Source organism: Polypterus senegalus, chromosome 13 (genome assembly GCF_016835505.1).
Source record: "Polypterus senegalus isolate Bchr_013 chromosome 13, ASM1683550v1, whole genome shotgun sequence".
In the NCBI taxonomy this organism is placed as follows: Eukaryota; Metazoa; Chordata; class Cladistia; order Polypteriformes; family Polypteridae; genus Polypterus; species Polypterus senegalus.
Window position 1 is genome coordinate 82,970,326 of NC_053166.1, and position 26,291 is coordinate 82,996,616.

Below are 26,291 nucleotides of genomic sequence, written 5' to 3' on the forward strand. Positions count from 1 at the left end.
GTTAAGAGATCTTTATATAGACAACGTCTTTGCATCCTATGAACAATTACAGTCCAAATTTAACATTCCAGCTACAAATTTCTTTCACTATCTTCAAATCAGGAACTTTGTTAAACAGAACCTTCCAGATTTTCCTCATCTTGCACCCTCATCCACGCTGGAAATAGTATTGCTCAATTTCAAGGAGTTAGACTTCATCTCTACAATATATAAAATCCTTTTACAATCCCTTCCTTTCAAAGATCCAAGAGGACACTGGGAAAATGACCTCTCAATTAATATATCAGAAAAGGAGTGGAAAGTAGCAATGCAGAGAATTCACTCAAGCTCCATATGCGCAAAGCATACAATTATACAACTCAAAATTATATATCGAGCACATCTGTCTCGACTAAAACTCTCCAAAATGTTTCCAGGGCATGATCCAACCTGCGAACGTTGCAACCAAGCCCCAGCCTCACTGGGTCACATGTTCTGGGCCTGCACCAAATTAACATTATTCTGGACAAAAATTTTTAATTACCTCTCAGACAGTCTTGGACTCACAATCCCTCCTAACCCATTAACAGCTGTGTTTGGGGTTCTTCCAGAGGGTCTTAAGGTGGAGAAAGACAAACAAATTGTGATTGCATTCACTACACTGTTGGCACGCAGACTTATTCTGATAAACTGGAAGAACCCAAACTCTCCTCTTTAAGTCAGTGGGAAACTGATGTGTTATATTATTTAAAATTGGAAAAAATCAAATACTCAGTTAGAGGATCTGTGCAGACTTTTTTCAAAACATGGCAGGATCTAATCAGTAATATTTTGAAATGAGTTTATAAAGCACAGAGAATTTGTTGATTTAGGTATTTTTTACAAGCCTTAAATTTTACACCATTTGGCTTGCTCTCTCTCTCAAGGGTGGGGATCGATCTGTGCTTAGCATAATTCTTTTTTTTGTAAAAACTTGATTACTATGTATTGATTATAATAAAATTAATAAAAAAAAAAATAAAAAAATTTTGAAAGCCAATTTTTTCCCCATTCTTCCTTGATGCAAGTCTGCAACTACTAAACCACCCGGTGCTTTCATTCATTTGAGCTTGATAATACACCATGGGGTTTCAGTTGGATACAAGACTGGTGTACTAGGCTAGGCAGTCTAGCAGCTTCAGTCTCTCAAAACAAAGTCACACCGTGCTAACACAGGCAGAATATGGCATGGTCTTGATGAAATAAGCAGGTACACTCCTGAAAGAGACGTTACATAGAAGGCAGCATATATTACCCCAAAATGTATTCTTCAAAATTAATGGTGCCTTCACAGATGTGCAAGTTACCTATTCCACAGTCAGTAATACACACCCATAGCATGAAATGCTGGCTTTTCCACTGTACATTGGTAATGACTGGGGTGGTCCTTTTCTTCTTCTTTGGCTGGGACAACATGACATCCAATCTGAAGGGTTGGCTCACAGGATCACAGCACAAGTTTCTACTGTGCTTTAATTCATTTCAGATGAGCTTGAGCCTGAGAAGTCATCATGATTCTAGACATTGTTGACATTTGGCTTCTGCTGTACAGCCTTACTTACATTTGTGGATACAGTGATGAACACTAATTGACAACAATTTTCCAAAGTATTCATCAGATCATACGGTTATATGCATCACAGAAGCAGATTGGTTTTTAGTACAGTGCCATTTGATGGATCAAAAAATCACAATTACTTATCATTTTTAGACATGGCCCTCGAGGTGTCTCCCAATTCCCTGAATCTTTTCATAATATTATGCACTGTAAAGTAGAACAAAACTACTGTTTTACCAGTAGTGTTTTTGAACACATTGCTCTTGAACTGTGAGAATATTTGATCACACAGTTTTTTGCAAAGTGGTGAATCTCTACCTATCCTTAATCGTAAGCAACTGAGCCTATTGTGAATGCTTATATACCTAAGCATGATAGAGTCAGCAGTTCAAGACATTTCTTGAACATTCCACAATTTTTAGTCTTACTTTGTTCCAAATTCAGAAACTCCATATGTTTACAAAAAATAAACAACAAAGTTATCAGAATTCCCAAATCATTTAATGTTACGTTAGCATTTTCAAATTAATATTAGTCAAAGGGGATTTAAAAATCACCACATTTCACTTACTGTCCCAACTATTTTGGAAATTAAAGTTTGTAAATAAAGTCTATTATTTAAATCCGCACACTGACTTTACATAATACTGAGCAAACATAACATGTGGAAAATGCCATCAAATTAGCAGAACCTTCTAAAGTAAAACGGCACATTTCATTATGTTGTATATATTAACACTTTGAAATAAGCCTAAAATGCTGAACAGTGTCAGTGTTAGAAATATGAGGACAGTGCAACAGACCTGGAACCATCTCTATGGATTTAACTTGAAATTAATGTTCTACTGTAATTCTATAATGTGAATGCTTATTTGAAATAAATAAGTGGTGCTGTTAAGTGCTGTCTCAAGGATTCTTTACTATTTTATATTGATGTTTTTCCCCTTTTTATTTAAAAAAAGTGCAGAAAATCAAGCTCAGGAACAAAGTTACAAAAGGGGATTCCACCCTAAAAAGCATTGAATGTTTATAAATGCTTATGGTTTTAATATTGACAATGAACTATTTCCTGCACTGACATTTTCTTCTTTTTACAAAACAGGTGTATGTGTCCTGCGGTGGGTTGGCGCCCTTGCCCAGGATTGGTTCCTGCCTTGCGCCCAGTGTTGGCTGGCATTAGCTCCAGCAGACCCCCGTGACCCTGTGTTCGGATTCAATGGGTTGGAAAATGGATGGATGGATTTACTTCTTAATAATAATCAGAATCAGCATCTTTATCAGAATCATGCTCTCTTTATAATCTTTGAATTGTTATAAATGTTAATAACTAGTGACTTTTGGCATACACATATTGTTGTGTAACTAATATAAAACATAACATAGTTTGGAATAGTACATTTAAATTTGCTTCTAGTAAAAACCATAAACAATAAACAAGTCTTCTTATTGTATGTCTGCATTTGAAACAAAGCACTAAGACTTCATCAGCACCCTCTAAAACATATTCAGAACTTTTTGGCCTAACAATATAATGGATTTCTATGCAACATTAAAAAAATGCCCTACCAACTAAAATAAATTAATAAACTACATTACAAATAATACTTTTAATGATAGGATAGTGTTTAAACAAAAAATATAACAATTCCAACAGTGCATACTGCAACAAAAAAAAAAAAACATGCATGGTGTGAAATGTCTGCCCAGACTGATATACTTACTGTATAGGCAGTGAAGTCTCGGGCTCACAATTTCAACTACAAATGAAAACAACAGATTAATGTGTAGCAAAATTAGTACAGAAAAAATAGTAGCAGGCTGGGAACTTTAAAAGTCTAAATTGTTAAAATACACTGAAAACAATGGCAACACACTTAAAATCAAAGTCTGTTTATTTGTTTATAATAAATACATTTGTAACATTAAACTACCCTTAAGCTGTTTTATGCATGATAACTTATGTATTCCTGAGTTAACAGCAACTAAAAATAGCATATCATTTTCCTCATATTAAATTGTCACAAAATATTAATTTCTGTGACAAATGATGCAATGCCAGTTACTATAGTGGAGTAGCTTGTGAAATATGAATAACTGATGTAAATCTTCACATTTTCCTATAACTATTCCTTAATATAAGGAAATTTTAAATAATTACTATTTGAAAACACCTTATCAGATTAAGGTGTAAATATAATCTCACCAAACAAATTAGCCACATACAGTATATCAGTCAGTCAACCAATGTGAATTTTAAACTACCTTTCATAATAAAGACATGCTTGCTTCTTTTCTCTCCTTTTTTCTTTCCCCGTTAGACTGAATACTTTGTTTGTTACTTTTTTAATACAACCAATACAAGTAGCAGCTTTTTTAAATGAAAACGAGGCTACTATCTCAAACGTATGCATTTTAACATATTTACAGGATTAGAAAAAAATCACTGCCCAGAAAACAAAGATCTGTAGGATGTAGTTTTAGTCTCAAAATTCAGTTTCATCCACCTCTTCGTTTCCCAGCTAGCCTGTGTAGTTTTTCACAGTTATCGAGTTTCATTGAATCTGCTTTCTGCTTGAGCCTCTCATCTCTGTACAGTCTCCCAAGGTTAGCCAAGTCAGATTCTGGAAGAGACAACATTATCAGTTACTCATGTATGAACTCTTTTACAAAGTCCATTGGTTATAGTTAGGATCATTGGGAGGAACTATCCCAAGTATTTATTTAAATCATTAGTTAAATGTTACTTAAAGATTATGAAATAAATATTAATTTGTGCCATAATAAAACAAATAAAATGGAAATAATGAAAAAGTACAGTGATATTTATAAATGACAATTATGAAAAACCTCTAATTAAATAAAAGTTAACACATTTTTATGAAATAAAATGTCATTTTATTTTGGCTCTGCAATGTGGGTCCCCAATCTTAATTATTATAGGTTTTACATCAAAATGTCCATATTCTCCAAAACTGTTTTTGATGTAAGAAATGGACTATATAGAGATGCTTTTAACATTTTCAAAATGACAGAGTGATGGTAAACGGCCAAAGCCTAAAAGAAATGTCCGACTGAACAAGAGTGAAGTGCAATATGGGAAAGCTGAAAGGTAATACAGGAGCTTAGATGTTTTATATAGACAGTCTGTTTGCAGATTAGTGCTTTTTTTTTTTGATCCCCAAGGGAATTGACCTTGAGTTTGCATGCCAACATTCCTGTGTTTTGAGAAACTGTAAAAAGGTTAACCACTTTGCTAGCAGACAGAAAGCTAGGTGAGAATGGGGTAAGAAGGTGGCTGTCTTTTTATTGGAAAATTTTTTACTATGAGTCAATTTTGTTTTAAGTATAGTACATTTGGGGCTTTGTTGAAAAATAAAAATGTTTGCTTGCTGCCTTTTGCACTTTTAAGAGAATCCATGGAAATTTAATTGAAGACTGTATGTAACCTGCTTAGCTGCTGGACACCCACAGAGGAACTCTGTCTACAGGAAGAAATCATTCCATTATTTTTTGATTAATAATATATAATATATAGACTAAGGAACTGGGCCATCTGGGATTTAATGAAGTATTTGTTTGTATTGGTTTATTTTGTTGCTATTGAATATTATGTCCATTTGATTACTAGTATTATCAAGAGGTTACGATTCCTTGTCTAGCTGTTGTCCCATCAGGACACTGACGATATTTTGAAAAGTTCTCTATTGGTGGTAAACTGGGTTGAAGTAAAGGAGTAAAAATAAGTGAAATTCCCAGTCAGCAAGTAGCTGGTCATTAGAACAAGACAGGAAAGAGGATACAGATAATAGATTGAAAGAAATGTCAAAACCAGCTATCTCCCATCAACAAAAGAACCTAAGAGGTTATATTGGTACCTTTCGGATTAGGTACACATCATCGATGATCTGACAAGATGATAAAACAGGAATTTTTCTCAATGGATTTATTATAGCTCATTGATTTTGACTGAAAAAATGACAAAATAAACATGAAAAGAGGCATTCTGAAATAATTTGTGCTGGCATTAAAACAAACAAACAATCTAAAATGTAATGTTCAGGAAAAGGCTATTTTGAAATAAAACCTGCAATGAATAATGCATTTGTTCAAAATAATAGATATTTTGCTATGGAGCTTTGTGAATATTTCATTATTTTTGTTCTTACAGTAAATATGACAAAGCATGTAGACACAAATGATACGCCTCTTAGTAAATATGTATGTCTTATTTACATTAACAGTGTGTAATACATTACATATTTGTTTTTGGTACTTCTTTATTACAGGATGCCAAGAAATAATGGGCAAAATTTTCGAAAACAGTATTTAAGATAAGAGTAAGGATGCAACCCTAAAACATAGGCTGAAGAGAAAAAAGGATTATGATGTAAAAGCATAACTGAAATTAACCAACAGCACACTGCTGATCCCTCTGGCCTTGGTACCCTGTAATACGCCCATGGTGTTTTGCTAATTTAAGTTTTAAAAAGTCTATATAAAGGCTAGGAGATTGCTATGTTTGATGCAGGATAGCTGGAGACTATCCTGGAATCACTGGGCAGGAATCACCTATGGATATGGCATTTCACCCCATGACATACACATGTCTATGCTTCAGGACTCTGTAACATTGGGCCAATTTACAGATGTTAATTAACAAACTTGCACACCTTTGAAGTGTGTAAAAATACTGGAGTACCTGCAGAAAACCCAGATGGACATGGTAAGAATGTGAAAAACATACAGGCAGTGGCTAGGCCAGAAAAATAAATTTGTGCTTATGGCGCTGTAATGAAACACTATAGAGGGCACCAAAGTATCTCCAATAAATAATCACTTAATATTAACTAGGAAAGTTTAAATGTCTAAAAAGGCAGTCATTTTAAAGTGCAAAAATGCAAGTATTATACTTAACTATAGTTCTTATTGTCACCTTACTACATAAAATGTAAGGATATCACCTAAAGTGATGATTAAAAAAAAAACAAACAAATAATGCTTGCTAGGTCCTCTTGAATGCTTTGCTCTTATTTTCCTTTTTCCTCGTGTTGCTTTTACTTAAGACTTACTTTGTTGCTTTTCCTTCCAGCAGCTTGTTTGTAGATAGTCTATATAATCAGTTTCAATACTTTTTTCCAGCTCTTGTAGAGCATCTCCTTTGTATTCTTTTTCAAAGCCTTTTTCCACATAATATGGCACACCTAGGGCTTCCGTTTCCCTTGCAACAACAAGACCTAAAGACCTGAAAATAAACCATAATTAGAGACCTTTTACATTAGATAATGAAAAATTACAACATTTTAAGTTTAAATGACACTAACTATGCAGTTTATTTTGTTGAGGAAAGAAAAAAAAAAAATGTTATGGGGACTCATTTTATAAAATATATAAAGTTGCCTCTTTTACTTCTTTCAATAATAAACATAATATTGGCCAAAACTCTGGCTCACTTGTTAAAAGAACTTTTTAAACTTTATATACTAAATTAATGTTCAAAAGGATGGAGCTGAGACACCATTTGTCATATTTCAACACTGCTGACTAAACGTACACTGTGAAATAGCATACATTTACAATGCTGAATATGCATAGAGCAGAAATAACAATGAAATCATATTTAACATTATAAAATAACATTGTTATGGCACACGACTACCCACTACAGTCAAAATAAGTGCAGACGTGTATCAAAATGTACTTGCCTATTGACTACTGCTCACTTCCAGTTTGGCACAATGCACCTCTGGGATCTTAATTGGTTATGCAGCTAAGTTAAAGGTGGAATAATACATCCAAGCTAATACTGCATTTCACAATGAGAACATCATGCCAGTGAACAAGCAAAATGGAGGTGGTGCTGTGTGAATGCCTTGCTGTAAAAGCGCCTGGGCAACTTGCAATCAACTCTACATCAAAGGATTACTTTAGTAGAATGTTGGCCATCAGGTGGTAAGCTCTGTCTGACTTTGTCTGTTAAAAATGACTGTGAACCCTCAAGGGATGCTGCTGAGTGAAGTATTTCTCCTCCACTGTCACCTGGCCATAAATCAATGATAATGTTAACAGACTTCTACTGTTAGGACCATTTATGTTAATCAGGTTGAAACTGTTTTGTTTTAATGTGAGTTTTAATAAATCTGTAACTTTATGTATATGCATTTTCTAACTAGAAATTTGCCCAGACCTAAACATTATCAACATATTATGTTAGGAATTGAAATAAGTAATACATACAGAAATATCTACAAAATGTCACTGAGTTGAAGTCAAAAAATGTTGGGCCAAGAAGCATGACAATGACTAATCAATACTAATAAAAAATATCTGGCTGTAGTTTAGCAAACAAATTAAGCATTAAAATTTCAATTTATTTGTTCACTTAGTGACTTTTTAAATCTAATATTAATTTTTAAATGAAGATCTGATAACATTTACTGTGGAAAATATTCAGTAATGCAGATGATGAAATAGGGAAAGCACTTTTCACATGATTGTATGTATATCATATGTTGGTTTTATGTAATACAGAAGGCATTACACATATGCATATTTTACTTTATAGTATTGGCAGGTGATACATTTACAAACACAAACTAAAAATGTTAATACAAAGTAGTCATTTACTGTGCCAGTGACTGAACCGAGTAGGTGAAGGGCCAGCATTACTGTCCCATGACCAGGGAGTTCCCTTACCTTCACCAATTGCCTGTGTTCAGCCTTTCCTTTTGATCTGCATCGACTCTCAGTAATGAATAGCACTTTGTTTTTATAATGTAATGGAACCGTTAGCCTCCAAAAATGAAATGATTATTTCACCTTTAGTTTCCAATTAGCTACAACTACAACTAAGTGCATAGTGATGAAAAATATCATGATAGTTATCACTTTCATCATCACCATTTCAGAAGCTCTGGTTCAAGACTCTATCAAGTCTGCATCTCATTTAGCAGTCACTGTCTGCTCATTAGATTTTGAAAATGCCAATGACTTTATATACCACAACTGTCAGATGTCTTTAGATTTAATTTCATTCAAATGCTAATGATGCTGAGCTGTGTTTATTAATAAGATAGGTTAAAAATCTTTAGTTATGTCATGATTTAACATTACTGAAGTAAAACAGTGGATAGGTGAAAGATTTTACTGTAATTCAGAAAAAGAAAAAAAAACTTCTCTTAGTAGTTTTTAATTCTGTAAAAAAAAAAGTCAAAACTGATATTTTTTAATATGAAAAGTTTAAAAGTTTGGTTTCCTGAATCCACACACAATTTAGGGGTTTTCTCTGATGCATATTTATATTAAAGAATTTTTGTCATGAAGAATTGAGCATTTTTATGCTTTATTGTCAGGGTGTTCAAATGATTTGCTTCTTCTACTGTTAATTAAAAGATACATCATCAATCACATTTAAATAAAGGTAGAGAATGAAGGACAGGTCAGGTTTATAACTTCACAAAAGGGAATAGATAGTAGTATTGATACAAAACCACGCTGGACAACTTTAAAATGCTAGCCTACAATAGGCAATAAATAATTCAAAATAAAATCATTAATACATTAAAAATCACTGGTCTTAGTGCTAGAAGAACCAAGAAAAAAAAACAAATAATTGGAGTTGTATGGAGCTGCACATAGTTATGATATCACAGCAGTAATAGAAACATGGCTAAATTTGAGAGACTTGGATAAGTATAACATACATGGATATAAATTGATGAAAGTTAGGCAAAATTGAAAAGGTGTGGGGTAGCCATTTATGTACATTGTGTATAGAAAATAAGCACACATTATTTTCAATATCCACTGACCCAAAAAAGCAGGAATTCAATATTAGTGAATGTTTGCTTGTTTAACACAGTATGTTAAACACCAACAAGAGAAGAAGTCTGTCTGAATTTATTATTGTTATAATTAAAACAGGATTCAGTGCTTAGTGATGATTGAAATCTTAAGATCTATTATTAGCCATTATAAGTAATAGAATTCCATAGTGCTTTATATGAGTGTACAGTAAATTCAAAAACTAAAAATTTTAATTTTAGTAGTGTAAACTTGCAACAAATGCAGCAAGGTCAAAAAGAGATAAACACAGGTAAATGTTAAGTGCTGAGATGCAATCCATGAAGCTTACAAAAAAAGTCATAAAACCGGGCCACCATAAATTCCTTCGCACCTCTTCATCAGCGTCTTTGTTTTGTAAATGTGTCAATCAGCACAAGCAGCCTGCTATCCCATCTCCCACCAATGTGGCTGAAGTGAGACGCAAAATTCTCAGAGGCCAAGTCCATTTATCTGGGTGGAATTGTATAGGCTAAATAATATATTGTTATTTGGAATACATACATTTCATTTGTGTTCCATGTCTACAATGATATGGGTAAATGTAGGATGACAGGAAATGTGAGGCAAGAACTGTTGAGCACATAACTAAAACAGAAACTTTTTTCATGTTATAGTAATAATTGATAAAATGTTGACGTAAAGTGCACAATGTATGAAGACTTAAGTCCAAATATCAAATAAATACTATCACAAAAGGTATAACAAAACAAGTGCACCTTTATTCGAGAATGGAACCAAAGAAAATATTCAATTTACAAGTTGCTGTCAATATGTAAAAACCGAAACCCATTTATTAATTGTATGGTTGGATTAGAGGTAAGAACAGCTGCTTCTAAATCAAGAGGTTGAGGGTTTGATCCCAGGTATTCCACTCATTTTCTGTTTTGAGTAGTGAGTTTCTATTATTATCGCTATTATATAATAAAAACATACATTTGATTTGAGTCTGTACCATCCATTGTAAAATTTTGATACTTGTAAAAAGATAGTATTTTTTTTTATTCAGTTTTATTCTCTCAGTCACTTTCAAATGGTCTAACAAACTTGCCTCTCCCTCACCAAGTTGATGGTGCTATCTCCATTCCTTTCACAAGAGCAGCGATGACCACAGTTGGTACATTGGTTGATGCCTGGTCAGAGCTATTTGTTGTATCTGTAATCAAAAGATACAATGCCCTGTGACCGCTATCAGACTATCATGCGGCATTTGTGCTTTGACAACAAAGACACCTCTTGCTGAACGTGTGAAAAACAATAGATTTGCTGCAATCTCAGACATTTGGTAATATTTTGTTGAGAACTGTGTTTTGAATTATAACCCAGGGCAACATATTACTGTTGATGAGCAACTGTTTCCAATCAAGGTCCGTTGTCCTTTCTTGCAATACATTTTAACCAAGCCTGACAAATTTGGCATAATGTTTTGGAATGCGGCACATTTGGAGACAAAGTACATGGGCAATGCTACTTCTTATTTAGGAAAAGTTCCCAGTCATCCCACAAGAGAAAGACTTTCCAAGACTGTTGTCATAAAGCCGTTTCTGGACAAAGGCAGAACCGCAAGAACAGACAACTTCTTCAAGTTGCTTTTGCTGGCTAATGGCTGCACTGCAATACACCTATTTGAAGGCACTAAAAAGTGGGACAGGAACTTCCATCTTCAGCTAAAGTCACTTCAGTATGCATACAATTCTCCAGGCTAGTGTTTAGATCTCACAGTGCCATGCTGACGGTGTATGTGTCCAAAAAGAAGTCTCTCTCTCCATTTTCAGTACAATGCACCATAACATGGAGATTGGGCAAGATTGCAAAAAATATGTTCAAATGACAAATCATGTTCAAATGACATAGTGTTTTCAAATAATTGCATTTTCATGCATGGATGTGTGAGTGCATGCATGAGAGAGAGAGAGACAGATTTGATATCAGTCAAGTGGTCACTGGAATATAAAAAAAAACTTTTGCAAAGGTATAACAAAACAGGTGTGCTTTTATTCAAGAATAAAGCAGAATAAAAAAAAAATTCAAGTGACAACAATATACCAAGAAGACATACTTCACCAGTGTTTGTGTGCCTGCTTATATCCCTTCAGCAATACCTTTTACAAGTAGCAAAACTTTACGCCGGCTATTATGGACTCAAATCAACTGTATGTTTTTATTATGTAACTAGCGGATTACCCAGTGGCTTCACTCACTGAGTGCAAGGGAAAATATAAAATGTAGTAAATAAATTATTAAACAGTAAAACACTAACATTTAAGAAGTAAAGATACACTGAGCACTACTGGAGTGCTTTAGGGTAAAGTACATTTTAAAGGCGCTATAACACAACAGGTAAGTAGTACTAACAGCAGCTTAAATGTATTTGGATCATCTCTCGGTAGGAGATCCCTTGTGAAAGGCGCTACACGACCGGTCTGGTATAGAAATAACATTTTGTATGTGATTCTCCAAATTTCTGCCTGACAAAGTTGCACTGTGTCTGTGATTTAAGAGAAAAATTATTAAAACAATTCCCAAGTCCAATACTTTACATGAAGAGGTCAGTACATCTTCTTAGATGTAAACCCTACATGTTGTTAAAAGAATTCATCACAAAAGCAACCTTGAATGTTGCGGGGTTTTAGTGACCCAAACTCATCTTAAGGGACAGTAAGTAGTCATGCAGCGCAATTTACAAAGAGAGTCTTGCTTTGATGGCGGCAATTACACTCATTTGCAAAGACTTCCACTCTCCCAGGAGCCGACGGGGCGCTCCAAGTGTCACAAACAGTGTGAGAAGAGAGGACGCTGCCCGAAACTGTGAAGCTCTCGACCCGGTGGAGGAGCTTGACATTTCACGCCTTTCAGCGTACACTTTGTTCTCACGACCCCTCGCCGCTGAAGGCGGTCTTGTCTTCACATTGTTTACAGCTCGGCGCAGTTAAAAAGTAGAAAGATGCAAAGCTGCTTTCCTCATCTCTTCTACTATCAAGTACTGGCAATTAAAAAAAATTATAATGTGGCAGTTTCCGCGACAGTGACATGGACGAATAAATAAAACTTCTCTGTCAGAACGCGCCTGGCAGTGGACGGCTCAGCACTGGAGTCCAGAGAGGTGGGCTGGGAGAGGGCGACGCGGGGTGCACTTTTATGGGATAGATCGGCGTGTCTGTATTTATGTCTTTTAAATATCAGTAAAATAACTCTCACACAAATAATAATTCATAAAGACGATACAAAAATGGCATCCACAAACAAAGTGATTAGTTCCTGTATTCTAATTATGTTCTGTGGTCATACGTAATTTCCGTTTCACGTGATCATACGTAATTACCGTTTCAAAAGCGAAAAATTTTATAGATAGAGATAGATAGTAATAATAATAGCAGCTCACTAATTAAAATGGTAAATGTGGGGAAGACCCGGGATTGAAATCTTGATTTAGAAGCAGCCATTCTTACCTCTAAACCAGCCATGCAATTGATATTTGGGCTTCTGTTTTAACATATTGACAGCAACATGTAAACTGAGTAATTTCTTTTTCTTTGGTTATATTCTTGAATAAAGCCACACTTGTTTTGATATTTGGACTTTAGTCTTCACACATTATACACTTCAGCATTTTGTCATTATTACTATAACATAAAAAAGATTCTCTTTTAGTTATGTGTTCAACATTTCTTGCCTTGTATTTCCTGTCATCCTACATTTTCCCAGATCATTGTAGACATATATAATGATATATTATTTACCCTTTACAATTCCAGACACCTAACTCCCAGATAAAGAGACTTCAGCATCTGACTTGACTTCAGCTGACTCAGTGGAGGATGAGTTAGGCTGTTTGCTGCAGTTGCTGATTGACACATTTGCAAAACAAAGATGCTGATGAAGAGGTGCAAAGGAATTTAAGGTGGCCTGACATTATGTCTTTTTTCGTAGGCTTCAGGGATTCTAATGTTAAATACAATGCAGGACAGGTCCAGAATGTAACTTGGGCTACATCCACACTACAGTACTATGTTTTTATTTAAAATGGTATTTTTTTAAACAAAAATTATGTTTGTCCACACTAAGATCTTTGTATCATTTACTAAATTGTTTTATACCATACTAAACCCACCAAAAATTTCAGTCGGCTGTCTTTTAATGTGAGCAGACTCATGAGCTGATTTTCTGATGTTGCCATCATATTTCCTGAAATTCATTGTGCAGCAACTGCAGTGAATGTGCGTTGTACACATATAATCTAGGTACTCACACCAGAGTTTGAATCAAACCAAATGTGCTTGCACAGTTTGAGCACATATACAACTGGTGACTATCATCTAGTGCAAGTACTAACTTGACCATAACTTCAGGAAAAATAAAAAATTACATAAAACAAAATTTTGATGCATACAGGTAAGCAACACAACAAGTGTCATGAAAAGCAAACCTTCTTTGCCCATTTTCCTGCTATATCAGAATATGTTTTTCTTCCATGAAGGGTAACCACTCTCAATGAAGCGTGCATTTTCAGAAATCTTGTTCGTCCACACAATAAAATTATCTGGCTCTGCATTTTCAAAAGTATTTGGTTTTATGGGTTAAAAACGGCAGTATAGTGTGGATGAAAGACAAAAACTGGGAAAAATGGTTTGCATTTTTAAACAAAAAAGTAGTAGTGTGCATGGGGCCTTAAAAGCATTAAGATGTTAAACAGAACCCTGCTGTGTATAATTTAAGTACTACAAAGAAATGAGAAACAGCTGTATAATGTGTACAAGACAACTGATTATTAGAGGGCTTATGGGAGCAAATGTTAAAATTGAAAATAAGAACACAGTTGGAAAGACATACAGTGAAAAATGCTAAAGCTGACCCAAAGAGATTCTTTCAATATTTTATTAGAAAAAGAAAAGTCACGAGGAGGGTAAATCTAGTAATATGGATGAATGTGGTAAAGAATATTTAGGGGTCTATGGCAGTGTATATGCTTTAAATAAAAAACAATGCACTCTGTCTCAGTTAAGGGTTTGGGTAGGGGATTAGATACATGTGGTAGTGCGGCCCTGGAGTGTTGAAGGGGAAACTGGTTGAATGCACATTCATATGCAGATGCAACCAGCCAAGATGGCTTCCTCAGTAACACTCAGGGGTTCAGAATTAATGTACCTACACCCACTATAGCATAAGAGCTGCCTGAGCAGGATAGACAGGGAGAAGATCAAGAAAAAGAAAGGAACAATGACGAGTTAAAAGGAAAGAGTCTGGAGGTTAAATGGGAGTAAAGAAAAGAACTGGGATCAGGATCACAGCTGAGCCAATAGTCTAGAATGGAGACAAGAGGTTGGGAAGAGACCCAGGTGGAGCAAGTGAATGGTGCACCTGAGGCAGGGTCAATCCTGTCGAGAATCCAGTTACGACGAGGGACTCCCACTGAATGGCAATGGGAGAAAAGGGCATGGCTTGTGGAGTTCCTCCTTGAATGACTAGGGATGGTGGCAGAAAGTTAAACCAGACTGAAGGAATGACTGTGCTTCCTTGTGGAATTCTCCCTCCCCTTGCTAAGGAAATCTTGAGGTTTGGCAAAGCAGAAATCAGTTTGAGTAGATGCACCATGGCTCATTATGGTTTTTATCAACAGATTCTGACTGTGTTTTTGTCCATGGATTTTAACTGTTTCTTGGTTTATTGATTATTTATGGCATTTTAACCTCCACTAGAAACAATGTGGATTTTTTTTTTTTTAATTAATTTAAAGAAAACTGTACAGCACTTTGTGGTTGAATATTGTGTGAATTAAAAGCACTGAGCACTTTTTAAACCATCCTTTGCTCTGTGTTTGTTTGTGTTGTCATTGTCCAGTCTATCTCAATTTATGACTATGGATGTCTGGGTTCAAAACGAGTGTATCGGCTGCAGACAACCCGGACTTCACAATGAACTTAAGTATACAGTACAGATAATGAAATAGCTAATATTCCAAGTTCCAAGTTTGTGTTACAAGGTCGATAACCTCCTAACAGCTACTAAAACTATTAAGGATGGTCTGAGATATTTGAAAATTGTAGAAAGAAAGAATGCTTAGATTAAAAAGGCTGACACCAAAAAAATAAGATATGTAATGTAATGTATATTTTCCAAAAATCACTACACACTAGAAAAATTCTGAAGACTGGGAGGTATCAAACGTTTTCCTGCTATGTAAAAAGGTGATTGGAACAATCTGAGTATCTGTAAGCCAGTAAACTAAACATGTAAATTAATGGAAGCAATTATTAAGGAAATGTTTGATCAACAGGAACAGGTGTATTAGTGCACAGTTTGCATGGTTTTGGGGGTGGAGATTGTACTTCATGAATATGCAATAATGAGGAAGCAACAAAAGCTTATGATCATAGTGTTAAATGTGATATTATTTAATATAATTTTCTGATAAAACTGATGAGATACCACAAAACAAAAAAATGATCAAACTTAGATGCTGGAGTTCTAGGCACTTCGTATCAATTGATGAAAAATGACCTTAAAAGCCAAAAGCAAATAGTTATAGGCTGGTTAAGTTTGCAGATATCCCAGTGTCACCCAAATAACTACAATGTCATTAAATTTTAGGTACCGTATGCAGGAACGAAAGATGTTTAATAGAAATATACAAAATTGGTTAAGGTGTTCTGATAATAAATATTGTGAGAAGTTATGAAGGTAATAAATATGGCAGATCCAGGTGTTACTTTAGAATGACTTCTTCACCAAGATCACAGAGACATAGATGGAAATTAGTTTAAATAGTAAATTGCCATTAAAACTTGTGTGAAGGCAGAGAACCATAGATACACTGAACAAGTGGTATAATAGACAGTAACACTTTAGAGATTTTCAAAACTGATGTTGATGTTTATTTGGAAGAACTAAATGAACATGAAGATTGGTAAGCTATGTTTTCCTGAATGCCCTGTTCTTGCACATTTTTGCAATGTTCATGTAGAATTTCTCTGGGAACTCCCATTTCCTCCTACATCCAAAATGCATGCAAATTAGATGGATTGGCAACTATAAATATGCTTGGTGCTAGAGAAAGAGTAGGTATATGTTAATGATATGATGGACACATGCAACCTTCCTAGGTCTGGTTCCTACCTTTTGCCCATTGTTATGGGGCAGGCATCAGGAACCAGGATACTTTAGGTTTGATTTTCTCCAAGCACTACAAAATATTTCTGCGTTACAGCTTTATGGCCTCAAAGAGGCATGTCGTGTCCATCCTGCATTTGATCTTAGATATTAAAAACCATAGAACACACATATGTTGATGAGGATTTTTAGCGAATCACAAATGTCAAAGGAACTGAAGGTAATTGTCAAAGAGTTTAATTCAGTTGATAAGGGGAAAAACCCAAAAAGCACTCCCATACTGTGAAGTTAATGTACTTACGGCTTGTAGAACAGACTATAAGGAGGATTGGTAGACATCAGTTGAGTAATAACAGATATAAAGACCAAAACCAGTACTGGGAGCAGCTGAAGAAATGCTGTAAATGTGTTCTTTAAAATACAAGGAAAAAAAAAAGTATTAGATTTTTGTTTAACTACACTCTTTAAAAATAATACTCCTTTGGAAAATACACCATGTAAAGCTAGATTTTACACATCCAGTATTGAGAAAAAAAAATACTGTACAGCAAATTACCTGATTTAATGGATTTAAACTGGTTGGCTGGCTGCCCACCCCAGAAGGTCAATTATCCTATTTTCCATGATATACATATGGGGCACTTGTTCAGCTGAAATCAATTCCTCCCACCACTATCAGTCTTCATCCCTTCTAACCTTCGCCTCCATCTCCTTCAAAGTGTGTATATTTCCTACATTACCTTCATATTTTTTACTCTATATGACAAAATTACCACAGGTTATTTCTTCTCCCCGACACACCTTTTGCCTCAATTCTCTTCTCAACTATGTACTTGTCTTTTACTCCTTCACCTCTGACCATCACTTGGTTTATATTGTACTCATTTCCAGGATTTTCACTTCAACACTACATACTGTGGATTCTTGTAACATGCATTTTTCTGGTCTACAAATATGCATTGCAGCTTTTTTTTATTTATTATGATGTCTTTTTTTTCCCCATTTGCCTCACACAGAAGATTAATATAACTGTCCCCTACAATTGGCATTCTGAAAAGCTTGACTTTTCAAAGATCGATCACATTCCGAAAAATCTCCTTTTCGTGTATTCATTCAATTATAAAATCTACTAGAAACCTCTACTGCCTCACAATATAACTGTACAGGTATCTGATACATTCATTTCTAACACCTTTTGCTAACTTCCATAATGTGTACATCCAGTTTAATCTGCATCTTTACCTTTCCTTACTTATCTGTTTGAATTATTTGGTAATCACTTCTTTTGCTAACTTGTGACTAGGTCTATTTTTTCTAACTTTCTGTATATTTTTTTCAGTATGTTCCTGATAACCCCTTTATGAATTAGAATTTATCATATGCCCTTTTGTAAGCAACTCAGGCTACCTACATGTCAATGGCTACCTCATTCTTAACTACTCAATATCCATTTTCTTTCAGAATTCTCTAGCTCACTTGAAATTTCCTTTCTGTTAACATGTTTTGGCTTTTTAATAGGATTTTCTGGCATTTTGCTTTGTTTCTTGATATCTAACGTTGTCTGAGACTTCAGTTTCCCATTTCTTAACGCACTTTTCTTTTTTAATAATCATTATTCAATATTTAGCAAATAACTTAATCTAATGCAACTGAAAAGACCAGTTTGCTTTACAGTTATTTACACATAGGCTTATACTTTCAACACTAGTAAGTTAAATACATTTCACTACATTAAATAGTGAGATGAAGATAGGAAACAAACAAGGAAACTTATGTTTTTTAAATTTCAAAATTCTTGCCATTACACCACACGGTCTCCCTTAATTACCTTTATTTTTTACATTATCCTTTAGTTAAAATACTTCATTTTCTCCGCCACCTTTTTCATCAAAGATAACCAAGGTCTGCTGTTTTTAGTCAGGCATACATAAACACTCACTACTCCTACCAGATAAATTTGAAATCAGACCAACTCTAGCAAAAACCATCTAAACAATTTTACTCTTCACATTCTTTCCTCTAAACCTGGAGTCTGGCCATAAGACCACTCATGACTATTTGGGAATGTGACTTCCTTTTTAAACTTGCCAGAATCACTCCTGCATAAGAACACATTAGTCTAACATGACTCAAATGCTGGTATTTATCACAGGCAGACTGTGAACCCCATGAGATCATATGGACTTTTAATATTCCTTTGACTAGGGGTTTGAACAGGTTCACTGCTACCTCGTCCAAAAGCCAGCTAAAAGGGTGCTGGCATTAAAATAAGCATTTGAAAGATTCATATTTTTTTGGATGCAAACTGCACACTATCATATAAAGATACATGTATGATTAAAAAGTTGTTTTTATAGGGTTGTCTGATAACAAGTATATTATGCTTAATACATCAAATTACTAGAGTAATGAAGCAAAGACATGAAAATAAGTAATTCTTGGTTCTTCAGATATGAAATTCCTGTAGCAAAGCTACTTCTTAAATACATGTCTGTGCAAAATTAAAAGACTTTTTTAGCACAATACCAATTAAATCAAGTGAAATGTAACAGTTATAAACATGCCTTTTTAGGAGTAGCCTCTCTGACAGTTTGTTTTATGCACCTTGATGGCAGTATAGCTTGAGGAATAAAACTAACTATACCTCGCTTAATTGACTTACTGCTTCTATAGTACTGGCAATGGAATGCATGCTATTAAACTTTTATGACCTGTGATCATGAGTTTGGCATCTCAAGGTCCTTTTATGTAACATTATGCACTTTACTGCTCTTTGAATACACATTTTTCCAAATCATGTGATGTTAACATTCCAATGAATGAACAGATTGTTGTATTAGAAAAAGTAAATGGTATTTCCTTTAACAAAATTGCCTGATTTTTGGGTTTTGGAGTAGATCCAATGAACCAAAGGGATGGGGAGAGTCAATGTGATTTATCAACAAATTGCAACATAATAACAGAAAGCAACAGATTAAATCGGTTTGATCCAATGCAGGGATGCCTATGCAGGCCACACTGGGTACATGGCATGAAACAGCTTTAAAGACGGTGACAATCCATCACAGGACCCACTGACAAAGATACAACCCAGAAGCAATGATCAACCTAAAATACACATCTTTTGGGACCCTTGGGGGGGTTCACAATGTCATGAGGGAAACCCCCACACAAACACATGGTAAATATGCTAACTTCACACAGATAACAACCAGGCACAATATTCACAACCTGAACACTTGATCTGTGATGAGGCAGTACCACTTGCTGTGGCAGCATGATGCCCTATATCTGTTTAAAGTTTAGATAGGTTTGGATTCAAAATGACTATGGTGCAAAACTCTATAATTTGTCTTTTCTGTAGGACTGTCATAGCAATGCAATGAAATGACAGGTTTCAGAACTTCAGTGTTTACTCAACTAAATATTTCTAAAGTAACAATACATAATCTGTAATATTTTTCATACTGTTTTTAAATGTCCAAGATAATGGTCAATTTTCCCCAAGATTGGCATGAATTGCTGCAGGAAGAAACTTCAAAAGTCAATGTCCTTATATTAGCTTATCATAATTAAGAAAATTAATGAACATCCTCAGTGAATTGTCTTCTAAAGGGTTTTATATGAACAGGAAAAACTCTGAGAGAGAGAGAGATAGATAGATACGATAGGATAGATAGAAATAGATACTTTATTAATCCTATCCTATTGTATCCCAACAATAGGTTATATAGTTTAAGAAACAACATCAATCGATTTTCCTAACTCACATACCCAGGAGTCATTAGATACAGGCAGGAACACCACCTGGACAGGGCACCAGTCCACTGCAAATCAAACACACATGCCCATACATACGCACACTGCAGCAAACCGAAGGACATCAAATCACAAAGAAACCAGAGAAGCCAGAAGAAACCTGGTCTCTTTGATGTGAGGCAGTAGCACTAAAACTATACCATCATGCCCATTTAAGACCTATTTATTATAAAATTATAAAAAATAACCATTATCCAAAGGAAAGCATTGTACACTTAGCACTAATTATTTGTAAACAATAACCTGATTGTAGGTTAGCTTTGTCTTTCCTTGTTGTGAACTCTCCAAATCTGGTGGACTGCAGTAATCAATAGGCCCTGCCTTTTAATGAATCATCAGTCTCTTCAGACCATTTCTCTAAAGTGCACACACAATGCAGTGGGATTGTGCCTTGTATTTGAACTATTAAAGCCTTTCCATGAGGCAAATGCTCTATATCTCATGGTGCGTCATCTGTAAGAAGCTAGCATGAACTGCAAAATGACAAATTTGAACTGAATAGTTCACGCCAGATGTCAGACTGACACAAAGCCTGAAAGTGGAACGCAGTATTAATGTCAGGAGTGGGAGGGAAACAGCAGAAGACACTTCCTGAATATTTCATAACATACCCGACAGAGCACAATTAAAATGTTTTAAATAGCATTAGCTCAGCAAACTAATAAACCTTAAATGTAAACACAGTAAGAATATAAAACATTTTAATAAATATTACTGAACACAGAAATTACAGGATATAAGGTTATTATTTTTCCCTTCTATAAATGAAAGATTTTAGTTCGTTTTAATATGCTAAGCATAACATTCAATTGGCTTGTGTAAGATTTCTTTTTTATACATATAAACTGCTTTTTTCACTCTCTGTAAGCAGTTATAGAATTATATATCAACCATTAGACAACAGACTTCTTTAATGGAGAACTTTGTAAACAAAACAATAAAGGCTGGACTTAAAAAGTCATTACCTGACTTCCATGGTCTTGAACACCTTCTTCTCTTCTTTCATTCATTCTGCGACGACGGGGATTGTAGAAATGAGTATATGCTGCTCCTTGGTTAGTATATACATGAATATTTCCTATGAAAGACATTTCATTTTTGTTTCTGGTGATTTGTTGAAGTAAAACTATGAACATAATGATACAACCTAGTTATGTAAAATGGCAATATAATCCAATTACCAAGGCACACCCACTTTATATCAAAATCAGACTTTTACAGCTCTTTCTTCAATGGTATGTAACAGAAGAACACAAAATGTATTTTGACAAATGACAAAAGACCATTCAGTCTATCAAACTTGTTTGATAACGTAACAGTTATGTTGCCTAAATGTTTCATCCATATACTTTTAAAAATGTTTATACTTCAACTATATGACTCTCTAGGTTATTTCAGATTTGCACAATGTTTGTGAAGTAGGGCTAACATGGTGGTGTTAAATATTTCAAACACACATACATTAGTATGAATACTGTATGTATTAAATAAATACCATATGCACATACAAATTATTACAGATCAAACATGACCATGAAGACATTAATACATATAAAAGCACCCACCGACCTCATATGGTGGAGACAAGGCAAAGCTGCACAAAAACTATACAGAGATCAGGTAAGAGCTCTCCTCCAAGTAAGTCCGAATAACTTGTACATAGGATTGCCACTTAAAAATATCTGAGCTGGTCCTATGGTATTACTCATGATATCTGCTCACATTTTCAACTAAATCATCTTAAGCATCCTTCTTGGTCTTATTTCCACCACCTCTACCACATCCGCTCATTTTCTATCCTGTTTATCCAATTCAGGATTACAGGCATTTAGAGTACTTTCTGCTAGCATAAAGCACAAGCTAGTAACCCATCCTGGACGGGTTGCCAATCCATTACAAGACGCACTGTACAACACCCATATTTAGTAATATGAGCAACACATTTAAAGTTAGCAATTAAAATAAAGTCTACATTAGGAAATCTACATTACTATACCAAACTTTTTCATTTAGCATGTTTGCGTTTTATCATCATTTACTTGAATTAGACAGTAAGACTAAAGTATTAAAATGTCTTGAAACAGTCTGCTCTAGAATACAGTGATAATTATAAAACATATTTAAAGATTTGTGTCTGCAATTGTGTTTTTGGTTCTATTGGCTGATTTTCTAAAATACACAATACAGATTATCACTTGTGGGATGTATTTACAATGGTGTTAGGGTGTTACATTCGTAAGACACTGGGCATCACTTATACCGATATCAGCTAATTCTTTTCTGTATATTTGAGGTTTCTTTTTACAAAACCAAATACTATTGGCAAGCAGTGTAGTGTATTGGCTAAGGCTTTGGATCGAGGACTTTAAACCCTGAGGTTGAGGATTCAAATACTACTACTAATACAGTATGACAAAGAGCAAGTCACTTTACAGGCCTGTGCTCCAACTAAAAAAACAAATGTTGACCAATTTTATCGAAAATGTTGTAAGCTACCTTGGATAAAGGTGTGTGTAAAATAATAAGTAATAAAAATAATACGATCAGGTAACTGAAGCCTTACTCTTGAACATGCTATACACAACTGCACATGAGTAAAACATCCCTACATTAGACCAGTTCTTGTTTTTCTTAGTGACTTGGCCTTGACGGTAACTGCAAAACACAATTTTACAGTAGAGTGTATTCTTTTCAACTGAAATGGATAATCAGCAGAAATTATGTGAAATCTGAGTATAAATTACAAGTATTACATGTTTGCAATTATATGTTTATTTCTTTTTGTGTTTTACATCAGATGTATTTCCAAGCTTGTATGTTTTGCCATACTCATTGACAGACAAAGTTATAACACATCACCTTTTACTTTAGAAAGATTAGAAAAATTGGATTAATCCCATGGGGAAATTCAGATACATACTGCAGCAGAAACATAAAAATCAAGTAGAGTCTGCTGTGGCCCTTCTTGTACAATGCCGCTGTGTTGTCAGACCAGTCCAGTTTGTTGTTTATGTGAATCCCAAAGTACTTGTAGCTTTGGACCACTTCCGATGGTAATGGTCACAGAGGCTCCCTGGCACTTATTATTATTAACTTATTAAAAACAGCAATGGCGATTATAAGATGCACATTTAGTCAGCCAATGTAATGAATGGCATGTTTTTACTTTGAGGTTCTTTTCTCTATTGATTGAAGTCGAATAAAATAACTGCTGGCACTATGTTTAGGAGGCTTCCTAAACGTTTGGGGGGGTCCCCATTTAAAGTATGAAGACGTAAATCAATATGTAAAGAAGTCTGGAAAGTGGTAGAGGAGTGGGGCATATTATACAGTTAGGTCCATACATATTTGGACAGAGACAACTTTTTTTCTAATTTTGGTTCTGTACATTGCCACAATGAATTTTAAATTAAACAACTCAGATGCAGTTGAATTGCATTCTTTCAGCTTTAATTCAGTGGGGTGAACAAAACGATTGCATAAAAATGTGAGGCAACTAAAGCATTTTTTTAACACAACCCCTTCATTTCAGGGGCTCAAAAGTAATTGGACAATTGACTCAAAGGCTATTTCATGGGCAGGTGTGCGCAAGTCCGTCATTATGTCATTATCAATTAAGCAAATAAAAGGTCTGGAGTTGATTTGAGGTGTGGTGCTTGCATGTGGAAGATTTTCCAGTGAACAGACAACATGCGGTCAAAGGAGCTCTCCATGCAGGTGAAAAGAAGTCATCCTTAAGCTGCGAAAACAGAAAAAAAACCCATCCGAGAAATTGCTACAATATCACGAATGGCAAAATCTACAGTTTGGTACATCCTGAGAACGAAAGCAAGCACTGGTGAACTCAGCAACGCAAAAATACCTGGACATCCATGGAAGACAGTTCCATTTTCATGGTGAAGAGAAACCTCTTCACAACAGCCAACCAAGTGAACAACACTCTCCAGGGGGTAGGCGTATCAATATCCAAATCTACCATAAAGAGAACACTGCATGAAAGTAAATACTGAGGGAGCACTGCAAGGTGCAAGCCACTCATAAGCATCAAGAATAGATCCAGATAAATGCAGTCAAATTGATTGGGCGGCGTTTCATGATACAGATGGACAATGACCCAAAACATACAGCCAAAGCAACCCAGGAGTTTATTAAAGCAAAGAAGTGGAAAATTCTTGAATGGCCAAGTCAGTCACCTGATCTTAACCCAATTGAGCATGCATTTCACTTGAAGACTAAATTTCGGACAGAAAGGCCCACAAACAAAAAGCAACTGAAAGCCGCTGTAGTAAAGGCCTGGCAGAACATTAAAAAGGAGGAAACCCAGCATCTGATGATGTCCATGAGTTCAAGACTTCAGGCTGTCATTGCCAGCAAAGGGTTTTCAACCAAGTATTACAAATGAAATTTTATTTCCAGTTATTTAATTTGTCCAGTTACTTTTGAGCCCTTGAAGTAAAGGGATTGTGTTAAAAAAATGCTTTAGTTGCCTCACATTTTTATGCAATCGTTTTGTTCACCCCACTGAATTAAAGCTGAAAGAATGCAATTCAACTGCATCTGAGTTGTTTAATTTAAAATTCATTGTGGCAATGTACAGAACCAAAATTAGAAAAAAAGTTGTCTGTCCAAATATTTATGGACCTAACTGTATTATACGTATTTTTATATTATATATATATATATATATATATATATATATATATATATATATATATATATATATATATATATATATATATATATATACACACACATACATACATACACAGGAACCTCGAGATACAAGTTTAATACATTCCAGCACTGAGCTTGTATAGCGAATTTCTCGTATCTAGAACAAACTTCCCCATTGAAAATAATGAAAATCCAGTTCATCCGTTCCGCACCCCCAAAAATATCAACATAAAAATCAATTTTCCTAACAAATAACACTGATAAAAGTATATATACAAGTGTAACCTTGGTTTGACTCGAAACAGGTGAATCAATTCCAATACAGAAACTATAGGAAATTGCGCAAATGCGCATGCGCAACTGAACGAATCACTCCCACGAGACGACTCGTTCTTCCTGAGTCACATTAAACTCATCACTACTCCGCAGCTAACGCAGTCTTACGGAAGCTGCCACTAAATACTCTCAGAAAAATCCACAAGTTAATACACACGCTGTCTCTAGAGTTTCTCCACACTCTGAATCCTCCAGGCACTACTTACAAAAGGTTACATTGACAATCGTGTTACGTTATTTTTAAAATGTTTCCTTTTCTTAGCACAAGCACAGCTGAGAAGTTTCGATGGTTGTGCTCCATAACGTGTTAAAAAATAACGCAATTTAATCACACTTTGCATTCCAAGCAAAGGTGAACTTCTGTCAATGCATGATTTCCTGGTACAACGATTACATTGATCAGTGCTTCCAGATTCATTTTACCCTCGCACCCCCTTGGTTTGAGAAGTAGTATGAAAAAATATGAGGTTAACACAGAAAAAGAGATCACCAATTGAAGCTTTATGAATAATCAATACTTTATTTGCCATCAATAATTGTTTTGGTAAAGCCATACTCAGTGTAATCCTCCTTCCATTTTATAATTTTTCCGCCACTAGCCACGATTAAATGAACGGTAAAAAAAGTAAGAGCGAAGCGAGGGTGACTTATTCAGGCAGGCAGGCGACAGCTCAATAGCTCGAATTTGGATATAAGTAGGTTCTATTTAGTCGCCAGAAATATCTTTGGTAGGAATGGAAGTTGAATTTAGTCTTTAAATTTCTATGGTGAATAAAAATTTATGCAATGATGACTAAATTTAACTATATAAAGTCAAAACTTGTATATATAAAGTCATTCCCGAATATATAAAGTCAAAACTTTATATAATCAAGTCACTGTCGGAATAAATAAAGTCAAAAGTTGAATATATAAAGTCAGCGTCGGTATATATAAAGTC

At 34.9% G+C, this 26,291-nt stretch overlaps 1 protein-coding gene across 1 annotated transcript in view; it reads right to left on the reverse strand.

Moving 5' to 3' along the window:
- Window positions 1-3,450: 3,450 nt before the first annotated feature.
- dnajc18 (DnaJ (Hsp40) homolog, subfamily C, member 18) overlaps window positions 3,451-26,291 on the reverse strand; it is a 64,152-nt gene continuing 41,311 nt past the window's right edge. Inside the window, exons 5-8 of the mRNA XM_039774822.1 lie at window positions 21,307-21,419; window positions 16,824-16,933; window positions 6,646-6,818; window positions 3,451-4,197 (exon numbers count right to left, since the gene is read on the reverse strand). Of these exons, the coding sequence (XP_039630756.1) occupies window positions 4,073-4,197; window positions 6,646-6,818; window positions 16,824-16,933; window positions 21,307-21,419 (521 nt within the window). The 3' untranslated portion in view covers window positions 3,451-4,072. The remainder of the gene's footprint in view (window positions 4,198-6,645; window positions 6,819-16,823; window positions 16,934-21,306; window positions 21,420-26,291) is intronic.